The sequence below is a fragment of the Phoxinus phoxinus genome (genome assembly GCF_949152265.1).
Source record: "Phoxinus phoxinus genome assembly, chromosome: 20".
In the NCBI taxonomy this organism is placed as follows: Eukaryota; Metazoa; Chordata; class Actinopteri; order Cypriniformes; family Leuciscidae; genus Phoxinus; species Phoxinus phoxinus.
Window position 1 is genome coordinate 13,658,402 of NC_136895.1, and position 21,430 is coordinate 13,679,831.

A 21,430-nucleotide genomic window follows, 5' to 3' on the forward strand; every position below is an offset into this window, starting at 1 on the left:
CATACATCCCAGCATAGATAAAATATACAGTCCAGTGTGTTTTTTTATTTTTCAATTTACCTCTGCCAATCAAACTGCTCTTTATACTAGTAAAACTATAGCAGCTATCTTTTTATAATGGTTGAATTTTTCTAAGTAAATGTGTGGAATAGCTCATATAAATCCCACAACACACCATCATCACCTTATAAACCTGGACATATCTTAGTTTTATGCAGCATACAAAGTTTGTTAATTTGTCAAAATAAAAATACAAAAGCACTGATAAAATAATTAACGTGACACTACTTGTGTGTTAAATTCTGTTGAGTTAGCTGATGTTTGATACACCCTACACAAAGCTGTATGTCACTCCTGGGTGTGTGTGTGTGTGTGTGTGTGTGTGTGTGTGTGTGTGTGTGTATATATATATATAAAATAAAAACATACACCTGTAAAACACCTGTAGCATATGAACATACAGACAGACACCAAGACATATGAAAAGCTGTGGTTATTTTTAATGTTCAAATACATTCAATTCCGAACTGAACTTTTATTTACAGCATCTCAAAGCTAACGTGCCATCTTACAGCACAGACCCTAAAATGTGCAAAGAAAAAAAATCACCCACAATATTTGAAGATAAAACAAAGCAATAAAAATATATACACCATAAAACACAATATTTACAAAGCCAACAGGGTGCACTATTTTGAGCAACAATGAAACACTTTGGCGGCACACAAGTTTATAACTTTTTTTTCTTGCTGCAATATTTTCAAGGCACAAGGGCCAGAGCGTTAGCAAGCATCTGGATAGCGCAAAGAGGATCCACGATGTCCTTCATTTTGTCACGCCGTAGAACCCAGTCTGGAGCAAACCTGAGAGAAATCAAAAGATTGGCGGGATCAGTCTCTTCCTTACAAACACAAACTAGACCAAAAAGCTTTACAGACAGCAGATAACTGCATACCTGCTCACTGGTTTTGACTTCCGTGGGGTGGCTTGGAAGAAGAAACTCCCATTGAGAGACGAGTTCATCTTCTGTTTGACTTTGTTTCTCTCAGCATCCATTTTGCACTTTCGAAGTGTGAGTCGGCAGATGCTACGAATGCGATCCGAAACTTTGGGAAGCTTTCGGACCTCCTGTTTGAAAAGAGCATTCAAACAATGATGTTGAGCAAGCTTTCATGAAATTTGCTAAAGGAATGGTCCAAGTAATACAAGTTAAGCGGCACTTTTTTCAGCTTTTTTCTCGAGGAACGAGCTGAGCTTAAATTTTTTGATACCCATTTCCAATTATTTATTTTTTTACTTCTGGTTTAAAAGGGAGATCTGGCATGTTTGGCTGCCACTCGTCCCTCTCATTTTTAATCTTTTAATGTTTATCTGACTATTCTGAGAGGTCAGCGGGGTTTAGGAGCTTTTGAAAGCCCCTCTTGTTATTCACCTTGTTGCATGCGGTATTACGCTTTAATCTTTGGACTGCTGTTTTTTTTAAATCTGCTGGAATCAACCCTCCTGTTGCACGGCCCAGGACTTACGTAACCGCAAGATTGCTGCTGGAGTGGATTCCCTCTGCATGGCTTTAAGGTACACTGCATACAAACAGCTAAACCTAAAAAGTAACTATTATTTAGCGAATGACACCTACGAACTTTGCCTAAATGTGTGACCTATGCACTATTCACTAGCCTGACTGACACCAGACCCTTCTCAGTTGTAACTGAAAGTGGGTCTGGGTCTGGGGAAGGTTCATTCACAGCCCATTTCTGAAGGGGTGTCGCCAACGGATGTCGCTCAAATGCCACTGGGCGCAACTGGATAGACAAAACCAATCAGAGCGATTGTCATCGTGTAAAGCGCACCTCAACGTTTGTGATTGGTGCCTCGATTTGGAAATAGGCTTGAATGGGCTCTTGGCCAGACGGACTTGCAGAGCAAATCTCAAATTTGCCGGAAGTTCGTCTGGGTTTTCCTAGGCTATATACACACACACACACACACACACACACACACACACACACACACACACACACACCTCCACTCCTTCGATTCTGGCTTTTTAATTGTTCTCAATTGCGCTCTATGGGTGAGCGGGCCTTTTCTTCTTTTGAAAAATTCTCTTTCCTCTTAGATTAGACATGCTGAATCTTTTAGTGTTTTTAAATCTTCTCTTAAAACAAATTGTTTTATGGCTAGCTTATATGTGATTTGAAATTGAAATAGGGAAAGACAAAATAAAAACAACAACAACATACAATGTATTTTTATTTTAACTTTGTAAAGCGCTTTGAGATGCAACTTATAAAGCCCCTATTAAAAAAAAAAAGTTTATTATAATTATTAAGAAAACACCCACCATTGCTCTTCTTTCATCCTGGACCAAGAGAACCAAGAGAAAACAAGTTTTGGTGAAGATGCAGCCACCTTTTTCTGCAACCCTGTCTCCAGCTTTCTCCCGGTAGATCTGCAGAAGATCCAGGAGGGTTTCTACAGAGTTGTCCACATCATAAACTGCATCAATGGTTCTGTTGTACTGAAAAATATTGCAATATGCAGTTAATAAATCAGCATATTAGGTAATTGATACAAATTTGTAATTATTAATTAACAGCCCTAATTATCAGGCAACATACTTTTGATAGGTTGAGAAGAACTTGAATGGATAAAGTGATGATCTCCATTGAGGGAACACTTCGGTTGCAGCTCCTTATCAAAGTGAAGATGGTGTGAGTCGCTCCACTTTCAACAAGACGTTCACAGCACTCTGGTGAAAGTCTGGTGGCAGTTTCTTTAACCATAAAGAGAGATAACGTTAGTTAACATTCTTTGAATCAGCCTATCCATCTCCAATCTTTAAAAAAATGTGTCTTACCTAAATGTTTTAAGGCTGCAAGAATGTAAGCATAATTCTGAAATCCGAGCAGGTAGCTCAACGCTGTTGTAGTCTTGTTACACAGCTTGTCCTCTTCCTTCACCCCTCGATTTACTTCCCTGAGACGTCGCCTTATAGAAACGACTTTGCTTGTGTCATGACGTTTTCTTGAACAATGACCCCTCCAGAGTGCCTTAAAACAGTAAATCACATTGCAAGAGTTCAAAACACTTTCATTGTATGGAAAACCGACATCAACATAATGCCCTGTGTGGTCTAAAGAAGAAAGCAAGTTAAACTAGTTTGGAAAAAACAGTAAATGATGAGTAAAATACAAAATGTTCCATTTTAAGTGACATTATCCATTAAAAATACTTTTTTTTTTTTTGTCATCCAATCAAGTAATACTAATCTAGCATTAAATATTCTATGTGTTATAAAATGTATATGCATTATGTATCAAGCCTTTTCTTTGTACACCATTTAATTTAAGACGCCATACCTGTGCCTTCATTATTCCACGTTGTAGCTTTTCCTTGCGACGTCTCAGAAGGAGCTTCCTGACTGCACACTGGATAGTACCGGCAGCCTGGTTGCGGCGATGTAACCAAGTTCTCACTGCCCTCTGGGTCTTGATGATGTCTTCTCGGTCTTTAAGATATCTCTTTCTCTGCAGCTTTGCCTTGAAACATTGCTAGAAAGTTGGGGAGAGGAAGAGAAAATGTATAGTGTTTATATTAGGCTAAATGTGAAATAAGCTAGTGGCTAACCTTCTATTGCATGATGTTACCTCTACCTAACAAATCCAATTTAATTTTTGTAAAGCAATTTACCCAAGTTTATGATGCATATAAAACAGCAATAAAATGGTTAATCATGCATGCGTGATTCTTGCTAAATCTTATTAGTGACTTTAAAACTTTAAAAGAGTATTATGCAAGTTGTGTCAAAGGGGTAAATGTAATTTTACAGCATTTAGTATTGAAAAATGTGTTTTATTGAAGGAATTACATGCGTTTGTTCCAGTCAATAGGGGCTTTCCCACGGGAAGAACCTTTACATAGTTCCAATAAATAATGGTGGAAGTACCCGCTTTTTGGCGTGTTCGCACCAAAGCAACTGGGAGCGATTTTAGTTCTGTGAACGCCTTTAAAGGGAACTAAATTAGCTTCTACTTCTACTGCAGAGTAGGGTCTAACCCAGCACAACAGGAACTACCAATGACAAGTGTACGCTGATTAGCAAAATGCACGCAAAACACTGGCACCCACCATTTAAAAAAAAAAAAAAAGACCCCAATGTAATCAAGATTTTTTTTCCTTTTAACACGTAGAGGAATCAATGTACCTGGATGTATAGGACAGAGGAGATTTTCTGCTTGGCTGATTTAAGAGCCCGGTGCGCTCGCACAGCTCTCTGAATCCTTACTGCGCAGAGATGATGGTAAACAGCAGCTGTGAAACGATGACGTCTTGCAGCCGAAGCCATTTCTTTTACCTACAAAGGGAACAAGTTAATACTCAAACTTTTAGCAAATTCAGTCCACCTCAATTGATTCAAGAAACTTTGAATCATGGATGGGCATTAAGTAATCTACTCCAACTAGCTGGTTCCAGAACGAGTACTTCACTAGTCAATTACTTGTGCACAACCTTAGTAATAACATTACTCGTACATGTCAACTTACCCGTTGTCTTGCAAGCCAACCACGACACAAAGCTTGAAGATAAACAGCGGCATTGTGTCGTCGTCTTAGATTTTCTTCCTCGACTCTGGCAAGCTGTAAGACTCGGAAACGCCGCTGTAGAATTAAGACAGCAGCTCTCTGTTGGTGATACCGCCGTCTTTGGGTAAAGCCTCTGAAAGCTGATTGTATCTTCACGGCAGCTGTTATTTGCTGTGAAAAAGAATAGACTGAAGACTTAGTGATGATTTCAAAGAGTTTCTAGTAAACATTTTTTATGTTGAGATACTATTGTGAATAACAGGATTGTTTCTATAGCTTCAGTGGTTCTTTGGAAGTCAAAATAAATCTTAAACAGGGCAATTGATGCAATGTAAAATAAATATAAATAAATAAATAAATCAGTCAAGGCCGAACAGACAAAAAATGCTTGGCAACACAAGCTAAATTACACAGTATAATGTCAACAACCTCTGATTAAAAAAAAAAAATGGACTTTGAAAACAGTTTCCCTGAAACTTTATATTTACAAATGGTAAACTTTAGTTAGTGTGTATTTACTGATTGATTTCATCATTGCACAAGTCTATTTTGCTTACCGGAATTTACACAAACTGGTTGCAAAACAGTGTGATATTTAAAGGCCAACTTCTCAGAAATCAAACTTTACTTTAGTGCAATGCTACATCTACACTAGGTGTCAGTATAAATCAAATGTGACTGATTGGTTGTGACCAAGCACAGATGAATTGCACCCTTAAACATTTATTATATAGGAATGAGTAATATGTTTATTCCCAGATTTTCCCACAAAGAGAACGGTTACCTTTTGAAGGGAATCTCTCACTCTCTGACCTCTCCATAACGCCTGGATGTAGATCACAGATTTTCTAAACCTCAGAAAGTCAACACGCTGTTCTCTGGCAATCAGAGTTTCCCTCCATCTTTTTTGAATGACTTGGACACTGTGCTGTACAGCTAGAAATCTTGGAAGGGAGGACAAATAGTCATGTTGTGACTTCTTGTGACAATTTAAAAGCAGAAGCGAAGAATAAAATATCCTTTAATTTTATACCTTGCACGTTGACGTCTTGCTTGTATACATTGTCGAATTGTTGCAATCGCAGCGCGTTTCAAGATGTAGTTTCGTCTAGCTAGGCATCCTCGGAACCAGGACTGAATTTTCAGGGCAGCCTGTGTTTGCAAGGCACGTCGCCTTGTTTGATAAGCCCGGAATGCTTTCTGATGTTAACCAGAGACAAACCAAACATGAAAATCAAATATACAAACTTAAATCCATTATCACAAATAGAAACATAAGCAGAAAAACAAAAGTGTGCAAGAAATAAAAACAGAAATTTGAGAGCAGAAGCAGGGTTTTGCAAGACCAGGGTAACAGGAGTTCAAGGATACAAGATAAATAAAAAAAGACTTTAGGGTTGTTGCATGCTTACTTGTATCACAACAGCAGACTTGCGCAGCTGAAGAAACTGTGCACGCTCTCTCTGGCAAAGATGGAAACTTCTGTAATGCTTCTGTATAACCAAAACGGATTCCTTGAGTTGCTGAAACCTGCGTCTCTCAATCATCCCTCGATAATGAGCCTGTTTGAGGGCAAGAAATAAAAAGCCTTCTGATCACTTCTGTTGAACTTCCAAAGTTAATCAAGTTGAAATAAAGGACAAGACAGAATACAACTGCATAGTGATTACCTGAATTGTGATGGCACTTGCCCTCAATCTCTGAAATCTTCTGTACTCAATGTGTCCACGTACTCTGGCCTGAAGGATCTTTATGTTTTGGAGAGTCTTCAGGTAACTGCACCTCTGTTCCACTGCTGCCCTATGAGCTCTGTAACGCTTTTGGAGAATAACTGCTGCAGCCTGCAATCTGCGGTATCTTCTCTGGGCCACAAACATTCTGTAATGAGCTTGCAATTTCAGGACACTCGAGCGCAGTGTCACGTAGTGCTTGCAGTGCATGTGCATGCGCACCAAAGACTGAATCTTGATCGCAGCTTGTCGTCTTTTTGTAAGCCTCCTTGCCAGCATTCCTCGCAAGGCAGATTGCAAGGTAAGCGTTGCTTGCCTAAGAGCAACAAAGCCATTCCGATCTTTCTGGACCAGTTTACGTGATCTGTACCACTTCTGGATGAGCGTTGCGCTTGCTTGCATCCTAGCATGCTGAACTCTGGCACAATGGCCTCTGTATGCAGACTGAATAACAATTGCTGCAGCCTTTGCTTTCATGAAATGCTGTCTTTGGACCGACATCCTGAGGTAGGACTGGATGGTTCTTGCAGCCTTGGTCCGTCTGGCCAATTCTCTCCCCTTCATCCCTCTGAAAGACTTCTGAAGACATACAGCAGCATTCCTCACCTGCTGGTATCTATTCAAATGCTCGTCTCGAAGTTTCAAAGCTCTGTACCTCTGCTGGAGAACCCTGGCTGCCCATCGCCGTCTCTTAAAAGCTGACCTTTGCTGGTACATGCGGAAACCAGCCTGTATGATGATGGACGCTTCTTGTTTTTCTGCTAAATGTCTCCTGAAAGAGTGTCCTCGAAAAGCTGCTTGAATGACTACAGCAGACTTTCTCAAACGTAGATAGTTCTCCCGATCTGCTCTAGCCTGGATGCATGATCTGAAATAGCTCTGGATAATGATAGCTGACAGCCTCATGGCCTGGTACTTAACCATTTCTTTGTGCCTTCTAAAATAAGACTGAATCAAGACAGCTGCTTGACGCTGTAGTAGTAGTTTCCTCCGAACTTTATGACCTCTATAACATGCTTGCAGAACAAGTGCACCTTGACGCATTTCAAGAAAGCGCTTTCTCTGCTGTTTCGCTCCATTTACAGCACGATACCTTTGCTGAATGGCAATGGCAGCGCATTTCATGGCTAAATACCTCTTACGAGCACTGTAAACTCTGAAGGTCGCCTGAACAGTGGTGGCAGCCTGATGCATTTGCTTTAAAGTCTGTCTGGACTTCATGCCACGATAGGCTGCTTGCAGAATCAATGCAGCATTCTTCTGTTCCTGTAGTGCTGCCATCTCTTGCCTCATCATTTTGTTAGCTCTGAAATGTTGCTGAACAGTACAGACTGCCCAACGAAGTCGCTGGAAACGCAACTTGAAGATGTGCTTTCTCACATGGGACTGAATGATTGTTGCAGCTCCTTGCTCTCTCTGGATCTGTCGCCGGACCTGCATTCCCCTGAAAGTTGCCTGGATTGCAACAACAGCCTGGCGTTTAGCAAAATAATCTCTTCGAACACACCTCGCTATCAAAATGGATCGATAGCGTCGTTGACAGAATTCTACAGCTGCTCGGATGGACAAAAAGTGTTTCCTTTGTTTGTAGGTAAGGTACTTCCTTTGAATGACTGTGGCAGCAAAATGCATTCTAGCAATATCACGGCGTGCACGATTTCCTCTGTAAATAGCCTGAATTGCTGTTGCGCTACGCAGCAGCCTTAAAAAGTTATCTCTTGCCTCTTTTCTCAGTAAATGGCACCTGTATTGCCTCTGTATGACCAATGAAGCCAGTTTCATAGCTTGGAATGGCACTCTAGTTCTGTACATTTTGTACATTGCCTGAATCACAGTGGCCGCTTCATGCTTTCTATCAATTTCTTTCCTTAGTCTCATCCCTCGGTACACAGACTGCAAAGTGATGGCAGCTGCTCGCAAGGAGCAATACCTTTTACGTTGTTGCCTTGCGCTTACAATTGCTCTGTACTTTTGCTGAATACAGATGGTGGCATTTCTGAGAGCAAGGTAATCACGACGTTGCTTGTACGCACTATACGTCTTCTGGATAATTTTCGCAGATTTGTGCCTGTCTGCAATCTCCTTTCTTACCATCAGTCCACGGAAAGCTGACTGGATACATATGGCAGCTGTTTTTATGGCTCCATATTGCTTCATGACAGCATTTTTAGTCATCATCGCCCTGAATCGCTGCTGTAAAACTGATGCGGCCCACTGTTGTCTATGGTACTTTTTGAGTTGGGAATGTCCACGGAAATGTGCCTGAATCACTGTTGCAGCTTGGTGCGATTTTCGTAAGTAGTTGCGAACTTTCATTCCCCTGAATGCTGACTGAATAACTACAGCAGCATTTTTCATTTGCAAGTAAGTAGCTTGAATGCATTTGCCAACTTTGTAGGCTCTGTATTGCTGCTGTATGATGATAGCTGCGCACTTCGCAGCAACAAAGGCAATACGTACTTTATGCATTCGGAATTGAGCTTGAATGATAGTAGCGGCTTGATGCTCTCGTCTCAGATTTTGCCTCACTTTGGACCCCCGATATATGGCCTGTAGAGTAATAGTCACCTGCCTCAAATGGACGAAATGGTTTCTTTGCAACAGTCCAAGTACAAAAGCCCGATGGCGTCGCTGAATGACAACAGCAGCACGTTTTTGAGCTAAAAACTGCTGGCGGCAACTATGTGCTCTTATCACAGACTGAATCAAAGTTGCTGCTTTGTTTTTCTTCTGCAGTTCTTGCCTTACTCTCTTGCCACGATAAGCACTCTGTAGCACAATGGCTGCTCTTTTAATTTCAGTGTATTCCAAGTACACTTTCTGTCCATCTCTGAAGGCTCTGTACCATCTTTGAATGACTATGACAGCCCGTTTCATTTCCAAAAACCGTGTCTGTGCCGCATATCTACGATAGTTTGACTGAATGATTGTGGCAAATCTGTGGAGTTGACTGATCTTCTTCCGCTCAGCTCGTCCTCGCCACATGGCTTGAACTGTCACTGAAGCGGATTTAAGAGCCATATACTCTTGTCGTAACTTTTCTCCAAATGCTTTAGCTCTGTATCTCTGTTGCAGAACAATGGCTGATCTTTTCAAACACAAAAAGTGCCTTTGAGCCATAAACCGCCTGAAAGCAGTTTGAATCAGAAGTGCAGCTTGGTGGCGGTGAGCCACAGATCTACGGACCTTCCATCCACGGAAAGCTGCTTGTAGAGCCAGAACTGCCGATTTAATCTCAAAAAACCTCTTCTGATCGGCTTTCCTTTGCATGCAGGCTCGGAACCAGCTCTGAATCAAGACAGCATTTCGCTCCATTTTAGATATCTGTTGTCTGACAAGGTAGGCCCTGAATGCACTCTGAATGACAATTGAAGCATCGTGCCTTTTCTTTAAAGCCTGAAACTTGCATCTTTGAAGGTGACCTCGGAACCATGCTTGAACACAGACTGCTTTCCTTTTCATATCCAGATACTGGGTTTTACAACGTTGCATTCTGTACCATGCTTGAATGCGCAAGGCAGCAGTGTTTTTTTCCAGAACTTTTTTTGTATGCCACTTCCGTAAAGCTGCTTGGATCACACAGGCGGCATGGTTTTTCTTCAGGAGACTTTGAACCCTCCAAGCTTTGTATGTTTTCTGTGTAAAGACAAGAAAATGCTAATTAAGAATAGAAGTATAACCATAATTATATACGAATAATTAGAGGTGGGGGATATGGCAAAAATATATCACGATTATTTTAAGGAAAATCATGATTCACGATTTTATCACGTTTTTGATGTTGGTTTTACTATTTTGCAAGTGACTGATCATTACAGTTAAACTAATGTCCCTATTTTAAAAACAAAGCCTTACAAGCTAACAAAATATGAAATAAAAAAACTAAATGGCAGACATTTAGGCTAAAGTGGCGAAGATAAAAAATATTTGTTATTTTCTCTTATTAAAAAATACGAACATAGATACACATTACATGTACACAACATAATATACAAATTAAATAAACAGTGCTTTTTTTTCACAGTAGCATTCAAGAAAGAAGTTAAATTAACAAACTACATATACTTTTACAAGAGGAGCAAAAGTACTTGCGGCATAATCCCAAACATACCTGAATTACAGTTGCAGCTGCATTTTGAAGAGCAAAATATCGCTCTTTTTTCAGCAATCTCAATTTTTCCTGTGCACTGTATCCTCTCCAGAATGTTTGGATCTTGATGGCTGCCTTATTCTGTCGTATCATTCTTCTTCTCAAGATGAACTTTCGCACAAGGGCTTGGATTTTACTGGCAGCCAGGTTCTTTTGCTGTGCATGCAGATCATAATCAATAAATGACAAAAAAATCTAAGCATATCTAAGTTTCATGCGTTGGTTGATAATTTATACCCTTACCTGAATAAGCTCAATGTCCTTCTGTAACTTGTATCTCCGCCATGCACCCTGGATGACTCGGGCTGCTCTCGTTTCATTGCGGAGATCCAAAAGACGGGCACAAAGGAAGGAGAGGTAACATGTGACAACCTGGGGGGGTAAGCAAATCAGTTGCATTAAATATACAATATTATGGAAGGTATTTCCACTCAACCTCAAAGTTTAATTGACTAGTAGGTTTTGCTGATAACCTAACATGTGGACAGTAGAGCTGCACGATTAAATGTTAAAAGATTGCGATCTCGATTCAAACACCCACACGATTTTATTCCTAAATGACAACAATTTGGATATGTCTCTTAAACTTTTGTCAAGTACAATCACATTGGAACATTCAAATGTGCGTTGGCACTGCGGCTGAGCCAGACAGGGGTGCGTTTCCCGTACAACGGCATAATTCGCTGCTTCACTACCATAGTATGATGCATCGTTGAAGAAATCAACTTGCAAGTCACCACCGTTTCCCGAAACCATACTGTCGCAAAGTGGTCATTCAACCACGTTGGTTTACGAAGTTATGAGAAATAACTTATTTAATGAAACTGTTTGAGATCGAATTCATGCTAAATGTTTTGATATAAATTACAGACATGGCATCTGAGGACTATTTCTGAGAGTCTGCTGAAAATATTGATGTATATTATGGTAAATAATGGTGCAATTTTCTACGATCTGTGCATGCTTCATGAAGTTATAATCAAACACCAAACGCGAGTGCTTCATGAGTACTTGGCTAGGTACGACTGTGGTATTTTTTTGTGTTAGAACTCCATGAGGAATATCTTTAGATCTGATTGATGGAATATATTGCATTTGGGCTCTTTTTAATCGTGAGCTCCTGCTGTAAATAAATTAGTTTCCCGAAAACATACTGTCGCAAAGTGGTCATTCAACCACGTTGGTTTATTACGTCACGCACGTGGTTGAGAAATAACTTATTTGAATGAAACTGTTTGAGATTGAGTTAATGCTAGATGTTTTGATATAAATTACAGACATGGCATCAGAGGACTATTTCTACAATTTTTCTCAGTTATTTTGCTTTATTTCCAGATTCAATCATAGGCTCGTTCTTACAAAAGCAAGAGCATGTCCTTCAAAAACGATGCTTTAAATCGACAAACTAAAAGACGTAAATGACAAATGTATTATAAAGACCGGTCGTACTGAAAGTCAGCTTGCTTATTTTGCTCAAGGTAAGGATTTAAGTCCACATGTCATGCAAACTAGAAACTATGATTCTAACCACAGGTCAAGAGCCGTCGTTTCGGGAAACACCGATAACTGATAACAACGGAACTTGCGAACAAAGTTGGCTGATGATGCTTTTGGGAAATACACCTCAGAGCAGTTGTCATGTATAGGTATGAAAACGCTCCACAAAAATTATTTTCAACCACACAGTATCATTATTTCTGTGTTAAAAAAGTTAAAATTATCAGTGCTAGAAAAAGTACTAGGATAAAAGTTTATAGTTCAGATATGAACCATGATGTCCATGGTAGTGATCAAAATAAGAACAAATCACCTTTGAAAGTAACTCGAAGCTTCTAATAAAGATTGTATCGATTAAATCGTTACACCAGTAGGTGGCGACAAGTGACTTGAATTAATCATTAATAGACCATCAATTTTTTAAGAGAGTCCTTCAAAAACGCAGATTCTCATTGAATTATTAATTCAAACCGAATTTTAATAATAATAATTAAATTAAATGCAGCAATGAAAAAATTATCAGCACCTCTAGTAAATTACTTTTATTTTGTTTAGTTGTTTATTCTGAATCAAGGGAGAATCGTGATCTACATTTTAAACAAAAATCATGATTCTCCATTTATCTAGAATGCAGATCTAGTGGACAGGGATAAAATGTTTACCTTTTCATTCGGAATAGTGTTGGACATATCCTCTGGATTAATCATAGCAGGAACCCCTCCAAGATAAGACACGGCAGTGTTCACCAAATGAAAGTTACTTCTCTCATTCTCAAGCAGCTCTCTGTAGTCCACTGACTGGGATTTTGAACCTAAGGCAAAAAAAAAAAAACAGTTCTAATATTAAAGTGATAAATTGTACAAAATATTGTAGGAATAGTTCACCTAAAAGTAATAATTCTGTGATTTGCTCAAAAAAAAAAAGAAAGAAAAGAAAACACGTACCAGTTTGTATTGTGGGCACATTTTCAAAAGAGCAGTCCGAGTCACTTGAGGAGTTATTGAGCTCCAGTCTGCCGCGGTGGCCACATTCTATGGTCTGCGTTGTTCTCTGTTGTATCTCCTCTGCAGGAAGATGAGCAGGATGGTAATGATGAATGAGGTAGCACAGGATACGGCCATCTGAGAATGACACCGTGAAGTTTTCAGCCTGCAAAAACAATGGAGGAGAGATATAGTTCAAACAATGATCCTTTGCAGGTTATCGTACAAACGTTTTCAGGAGAATTATTACACCTTTCTCAGCAATACTTGATTCCAAAAAGACAAAATTTGGGTTTGGAACAACATAACAGTGAATACATGAGCAAACCATTTCTGTAATGTGACTTACCTTTAAATTGTAGAACTCGGAAACAGCGTTGACCCAGTCGAGAAGAAGTGTCACCTTCTGGCTGGGATGTTCAAATGCTTGTCTCGCCTTCATTCTTGTCACTGCAACACCTTTGTTAGCCAGTATTGAAGCCAGTTTCTGTTTCGTTCTCCAGGTTTTCCTGAGGAAACTGATTTCCTCTTTGAGCTGATTCTCATCAAGTAGCACTTCCACCTATGACGAAAGTATCATAACATATAAACAAATACACATTAAACGCATACAATATCAGAATATAAACATGAGTATCAGTTATCCTAATGATTTATCCAAAACTATATGATGACAGCATGTTGATATGATGGTACACAGCCCAGGTCAGTACCTGGAAGGCAAATATGATTTTCCACAGGAGGTTTAGGGTCTTTTCCCGGTGTCCATCCACAATGTCTCTGGAGTCGATGGTCGCTCCTTCACGAAAATTAGGATAAATTCAGTGCTTTGTCCAGATTATGAAGGGTTACATTAAGAACATTTATCATCAAGGAACAGAGATTAATCACTCACCATGCTCATCTTTAAGGTCAACACCTTTGTCTTTCAGAACCTGCAGTGCAACATCAACATTGTACACTTTCTGCAGGCGGCTAATAGCAGGTATCCGCAGCTTTCTAGATAAAGTCCAGTCCAGAATAAAGAGCTCCATGACGCGCCTGAACATTAATAAAGAAACATTAAGTCAAGATATATATACAACATGGGATTTTTTTTTTTTAAATGTCGATTCTAAACATTGGATAGGATCACAACAGCCACGACACTTTATTCTGATTCATGAACAATAAACATGCAAAAATTTAAAAAATTTGAATCAAACATACACCAAACGAATGCCACATCTCAAGTCAACAGCAAGATTCTTCACAGCAAAGTTGAACTCATCCAGAGGAGTCTGAACATGGGATACTGCTAGGCCCAAGTGGCCGAGGTGCCGTGACAAAATGCCTTCACCACTGAGGAAGTCTCGTGAGAACGCCAGTAGCAGATCTTTGCTTGACTACAGGGGAATAAAAAATATAGAATGATCATATCCATGTTTAATATTGGCCAAAAACATTTTAAATGTCCACTTATTCTTTAATATTTGACCACTTTTTTACAATAGAAATGCTACAGCCACTGTAATATCTTTAACAAGAACATTTGGAAATCAAAACATGCAAACTCAGAGCGAGGGTTTAAACTTTTATTTAGAAATTCGACACATACCGATGTGCTCTCCTGTTATTGTTGGTTTATAAATGATAGCACTATGCTATGATATTTTATGACTTCTTTATCGTTTAAATATATGTGCAGCCTTAGAAAACGATCTAGCCCATGGAATGCGCCACTTCCGGAAATTCATTTAACATATTGAATTGTGACAGCCCAACACTAATCATCATATAATGAATGTCACTTCAGTTATACTTTTGGAGTATGAATTATCATATACAGTAAAAGACAGAATGCAAGCACTGTAAAAGGTTTTGCCACAAATTCAACTCATGCTGATATCATGCTAATATCGCGAGACCCCACACACACCTTAAATTCAGCATCCATGCAGAACAGACAAGGATCGTGTTCGATCAGCCTGGACTCTTTGGCTTTATCCAGAAAGCAGACCAGCAGGATTAGTTTCTTTAGAGTGAAGCAGGAGAGTGCCTCCTGATGGCCTGATAAGTTTTTAAAAGAAAAAGAAAAAAAAAGGACCTGTTATTAAAGATACTATTTACAACAATAACACAAATACCATGAAAAAAAACAAAAAACTTAATGATATTAAATTACCATCTTTGTACAAATTGGGCACTTTAGCATGCCTGAACTCAGCGGCTATGTCTGGGTTCCACAGCAGACGTCCGAGAATAAACATGGCCAGTCCCATGACATCACTGTTGCTTTCAAGTGATATTAGCTCTCCATAGATCGTCTGAAACAATGAATGGCCAAAAGATGCGGCATACATAAAATCATAATATAGCTAATGACTTTAAAAAATTCGATATTTTCATCAAGCAAACTAATTAAAATGATGCTTTCACAAACAAAAATAAAATACCTCAAGTCCGATTCTTAGCCAAAGTGGATTGTATGATATCAGCCAGTTAAGAACTTTCTGACGCTCACCTGAGGAATGAAAATAAAAGGTGGAAAATAAGATTAACAAGGAAGAAACTTAAGACCACCAAAACATAAATATGTTAAACATAAGAGTGACACAGGCTGTAAAGAACATCAAGCATCCCAACAAAAATAAAAAATAAAATAAAAATATACAAATATATAATATATTATACCATTCAAAAGGGTCAGTAAGATTTAAATTAATACTCTTACTCCGCAAGGACAGATTGATTAAAAGTGACAAAGTAATAAAACAAAAGATTTCTATTTAAAAAATATATATTCTTTTAAACTTTCTTTTTGAAGAATCCTGAAAGACTTGTAGTTGGACCATAGTGCTTGCTCAGTGGGAGAGAAAAAAAGTTGAATTATCATCATCTCGGCTCACTCGGGGTACAGGTGCACTTAACTGCAGTGATGGACAGAGCTGTCTTTCATCATTTGGCTGTTTGGATTTCATCTGATTTCTCATTGTGGTGGTGGTGATGATATTATGATAACTCAGTTTTACTAATTAATTTGACCAAAAGTAATTCCATTTTATAAGATCATTTCCATCCAAGTGATTCAATACTTCGTGAGGCAGACGACATTGTGATCAAATGCAATCAACTTGTTAACAAGTTCCACAGCGCCACCCAGTGCATTTAATTATAACTGGGAGTTTTAGTGCTTGGGATTTATAGTAGATTCACAGCATTTACAACCAGCAAAGCAAAGTAGTAAAATTCGAAAAGTGTTTTTATTTTTCGAATAATAATTAGATCAAATATTCAACTATTTGTGCACACCCCTGTCTCATACCTATGTCCTTCCAGAGATGCCTGTCCTTTCGCACAAGGAGTCTTTTGGCTTCTACTTCAAGCTCCAGTCTCTGGATGGCCTTCACCATGGTGTCTGACGTAAATAGCTTGCAAGCTGCTCGCCGAAGGCGGTTTAGCCGTTGACGGGCTGTGTACGTTCTAAAAGACAACTCTTCTTTTGTTGGTGCTTTGGGTATGTTGAATTTCTCATTGCCCATAGTCAACGACAAGGCATTCACTAAGAAGAAACGGTAAGAGAAAGCGGTTACAAGATTGCAGCTGAAATTCATTTTAAAATGACTCATAAAACTCAAAGGATATGAAAACAAAAGCACCCACCTTTGGTAACTTCAGTTGCAACTTTGAAGTCATCAGGAGTGAGAACATAATTCATCCACCAGGTAAAGCCTCGCTCCTGCTTTTCAATCCATCGCTCGTCATAAAACATGTTCTTTGCAGCAAACGGCATAGGATGCCTTGGTATGGCTGTCAAGATTGTACAACTTCAGCAACTACGCCACTTAAAAACACGAAAATTATATGAATGCTGTAAAAACATACCCATCTGTGTCGGCTTCATGAAGGTCAGTTTGGCCTGCGCCACAGCCACTATCCTGGAACTGCGCAGTGACTTCACAGACTGTCCATCTACATCAGTGAAACATTTAACATGGTATCATTGGTCATACTAAACATGTAGGACAAGTTAATCAAAGTATCTTTTCTTACCTTTTTGAGTTGTTTTTGATAAGGATTTCTTTGCTGGAGGTTTTGTGAACTTTCTGGAGCTTGGTGGAGCTTTACGGAAAAAGAGGTTTTATTAAAAACATGTCCCAAATAATGTATTAGATTCGTCACCTACATACATGTACAGTATGCATGATGAGTATACTTGACTTACCTATAGCTTTTCGTTGCCGTCCAGATGTGGACCTTGAAGTGAACGTTCTTTCTTGGCTTGGTTTCTTAAGCTCAGTCGCATGTGACGAAACATAACGCTTTTTCGCTTGGACGTTTGACTTATCTTCTGAGTGACCTCGCAAAAACTCATCACTTTTTCTCTTTTTACTCTGCACAGAATTCCAGGATTGTACAGGAAACTGGTCCTGAGAAAGATCTGGTTGCCCTTTTTCAGAGACGTTTCCGGCTGCCAAATCCGGAGCACTTGACGGACTGCTAATGCTACTAACAGAGGGCAAAACTTTAGGTCGCATGGGAGATATGGAGGACAAAAGCTGTTCAGGAGGGGATCCATATGAGGTCAGCTTCACTTTTGCAGCCGGCATTGAAGTTACGGGAAATTTGGACTCTAGTGCCACATCTGGACTTGAGTCTGAGCTAATGCCAGGTATTGTGGAGATGCTGTCAGAAGAACTTTTGTTCGATTCTGCATTACTAGGTTCTGAGAGCTCCATGGTCTTCTCCAAGAGCCTGCGCCTGGAGGTTTTCTTCTTACGCAAGCCAGGACTCTTGACAGAGGCTTCTGCTTTGCTTTTGGTCACTGTGGTAGAATTCACAGGAAACTTCTTGGGACCATCAGGAACAAGGGTGTCATCAACTTTATTCGCCTTGGTCACTGTGGCGGTGCTAAAAGGAAATGCCTTGAGCCTAAATACATCGTGATTTGATTCAACGCCCATGACTTGGTTGGGTTTCACACAGAAAGTCAACCTTGGGTGAGCCACTTCAACTGGTGGCGAGATGACAGCAGTCGCTCTGAATGATGTTACCGGATTCGTTTTTTCAGACTCAAGAGAATCAGAAAAATCAAAGCTTGAGCAAGCATTAGGTGGGCTCGCCGCACACGATAGATCTGATCCTATTACATCCAGAGCATCTTTTACAGACAGAGAAGGTTTTTCATCTCGCACATTTTGTCCGATCACAGGAAGTGGACTCTGAAAGCATGGGTTTCCAAACCTCTCTGGAGTGCTAGCAGGAGAGAGAGTTTTGTTCAAAAGCCTTTTCATTTCTCTGCACTCTGGTTTACGTGAACAAGGCACATCCTTTTTACCAGATGTTTCGAACAATCTCTCTGCTGGTACTAAGACAACGACTGGCGAGTTTCTTTGCAAATGCACATCATCAAAATTTTCTGTTACAAAAGCCGGTTTTGACATCTCAGGAGTGGAGGATGGCGCATTCGCCCTAGTGGCGCTGGAACCATTGGCAGACCATTCGTGATTCAATGGCGACAGTGGGTTGGACGTTCTCTCTTTTCTGTATTGCGACTGGCGAGACACATGAAATGTCTTATTTGCAGCCTTTATTGGCATTGAAGCCACTTTCTTCCCTTTTGAGGGTGCCGGGACCCCCTTGGATTTAATTGAATCCCATAGGGTTTTCTGGAGAAAAAAAAAAAGATTTGCATATCAAATTATACCAAACACTAAAAACAATTTTTATAAAACAGGCTATACAGTACTGGTCAAAAGTCTGGAAACATTTTTAATGTTGAAAGAAGTCTATTATGCTCATCAAGGCTGCATTTATTTGATTAAAAATACAGGGGGGAAACCCAGTAACATTGTGGAATATTATCACAATTTCAAGTACCGGTAATGGTTTTCTATTTATTAAAAAATATATTTTATTTCTGTGATGCAAAGCTGAATTTTCATCAGCATCATTACTCCAGTCTTCAGTGTCACATGATCCTTCAGAAATCATTCTAATATGCTGATCTATCATCAATGTTGGAAACAGTTGTGCTGCTTAATATTTTTGTATAACCTTTGTGATACTTTGTTCATGATTCTTTGAAGAATAAAAAGTTAAAAAAGAACAACATCTTTATTCTTCTATTTTTAAATAGAAATATTTTGTAACAATAAACACTACCTTTTAAAATAATCAATGAATCCTGAAAAAAATGTATCACAGGTTCAAAAGAAATATTAGCAGCAAACTGTTTCCAAACATTGATAATAATAACCAATCCAGAGTACCAATCCAGCATATTAGAATGAATTCTGAAGGACCATGTTACACTAAAGACTAGAGTAATGGCTGATAAATTCAGCTTTGCATCACAGAATTACATTAGCCTATATATTAAAGTAAATATAAACCATTATTTTAAATTGTAACATTTCACATTATTGCTGTTTTCTATGTATTTTTGATCAAATAAATGCAGCCTTGATGAGCATAAGAGACTTCTATCAAAAACATAAAAAATAGTAATGTTTCCAAACTTTTGACCGGTCTTGTATAAACACACACACACGCATTACCTTTTTCTTTTTTGTCGCCTCTGCTTTCCCAAGCAATATCGCTTGATGTTTGACAATACCATTTGCAACAAAGCTGAGGAGTTCTCGAACTCCACCTTCTTCCACTGGTGTCCAAGTGACAGTTAAAATAATGCTGTCCTCAGGCTGAAAAAATAAAGAATGCACTTTTAACTTACTTAACTCTCATGCCGTTCCAAACATGGATGACATTCTTTGGTGGAGCTCAAATGGAAATATTTAGCCAAATGTTCATGCAGCCCTTTTCTACACAATGAAAGTGTATAGGGACTAGAACAGTCAAGCTCCAAAAGAAATGACAAAAAGCAGCATAAGAAAAGGTCCATTTATGTGATAGCTTTGTGTGAAGAACAGAATCTTTTCCAAGTCATCTCTGCACAGTAGCTCTACATTTGCATGCATTTAACTACAGTGTGTCCAGATGTCAAATCACATCACATCCAATAACGCCAAATTTCGTGTTTTGTAATTAATTACAACACACCAATCTTGAATTTGCACAAATATTGTGAATTAGACTTTAATTTAGTTCTGTTTTCCACAGAAAACTTGCTTCAAAAGACTATACATTCCTATAACATACAATACAGTTATGGTAACGTTACTTTTTTTTCAGTTTAAAAGCTTGACAGCTTCAGTCCCGTGAACATCCTGCCAAACATCTCGTGTGTGCGTGTGCGTGCGTGTGTGTTCGACAGAATAAAGAAATTCAAACATACGTGCGTGAATGTGTGAATATATTACTATTTTCATTTCTTGGTAAACTATTCATTTAGACACTGCAAAGGATCCTTAAGCATTGCGCATGAGCAAATTCACGAAAACGAATAAACAATGTGTAACTTACTAATAAACATGACTCATTCTCATAGCAGTCCTACGATACAGTTATTTTACTTTACCATAAATGCAATAAGCACCAAACTTAATTACCACATTTAACGTTAGTGCACATAACTCTTCCAAAAATGTTGTCTAGCTGGGGGGCTCACTAGGTTTTGACACAAAGCTTGTTTACTCTTACCTGTATTGTAAAAGACGCCTGATCAACAGAAAAGCCTTTTGATGCTGAAATTCTCTCCACTATGACTGTCGTTGTTGCATCCTCGGTAGGATTTTCAATTCGTAAAGGCAGAGATTTTGATGATCCCAACTTGATCGTCCCAAATGACACGAAAGGGGACCTAGAAAACTGAAGCAAACTCAGCACAGGAATTGAAGTGTTGTTTTCCTTGCCAGGTTTATCGCGAATACAATGAGAATCAAATGTTGGACTGAACTCCAAACACTCCGCTTTCGCGATTTTAAAAGACATGTTTAACTCAACTAAATGCACGACGATTCGATAAATCCATGTGTCATTGATGCTCACCAACAATAAATGCCGTTTAAAACCAGTGTGCGTAGTCGGAGGTTTGAATTTGAGTACAGACCAGGCAGCCAATCAGATCGTTGCAGCGGATGGAATTGTCCAATCACTGGACAGAAAAGCAAACTCGAACCAATCAAAGTTCTAGGATTTCTTTAAAAAGCTGTACACACGCCCACAATGCAGGAAGATGATTCATTCACATTGCTGTGTTATTCAAACACTGCCTCTCAGGACTTGACTTGCCATTTGTTGCATGTTTAAAGTTGATAGTAAAGACGCGAGTAACGTAAGTTACATGTTTTTTGCGCTTACGCCCTTGTCCACAGTATGTTTGCGACACAAGATACTCAAAATGAAACAATTTCACGAGAACACAAACTTATTTGCAGCAGCTTTTTTAGTGTTACTGTTTACATTTTATTTTACATTTTCCTTATATAACGGTACAGTATAGTGATTTTTTTTTTTTTGATTTTTTTTAAATATATTTTTCTAATATTTATCTATTTAACATTTAAACTGGGGGTGTATTCTTATATCGTATGCAAATGTAGC

General features: G+C 39.0%; 1 protein-coding gene across 1 annotated transcript; it reads right to left on the reverse strand.

Moving 5' to 3' along the window:
- Positions 1-475: 475 nt before the first annotated feature.
- aspm (assembly factor for spindle microtubules) lies at positions 476-20,964 on the reverse strand. Its single transcript, XM_079594020.1, has 30 exons — positions 20,528-20,964; positions 19,486-19,629; positions 17,151-18,594; positions 16,979-17,047; positions 16,811-16,897; positions 16,589-16,735; positions 16,251-16,487; positions 15,382-15,449; positions 15,111-15,252; positions 14,865-14,995; positions 14,156-14,331; positions 13,842-13,987; positions 13,660-13,745; positions 13,296-13,508; positions 12,908-13,112; positions 12,626-12,774; positions 10,710-10,838; positions 10,428-10,622; positions 6,257-9,952; positions 5,999-6,148; positions 5,620-5,786; positions 5,371-5,530; positions 4,548-4,757; positions 4,208-4,357; positions 3,363-3,554; positions 2,861-3,053; positions 2,622-2,776; positions 2,345-2,521; positions 956-1,128; positions 476-863 (listed from the first exon to the last, which is right to left on the reverse strand). Exons 1-30 carry the CDS (start codon positions 20,816-20,818, stop codon positions 761-763), a joined length of 9,585 nt encoding a protein of 3,194 aa, XP_079450146.1. The 5' UTR covers positions 20,819-20,964; the 3' UTR covers positions 476-760.
- Positions 20,965-21,430: the final 466 nt, after the last annotated feature.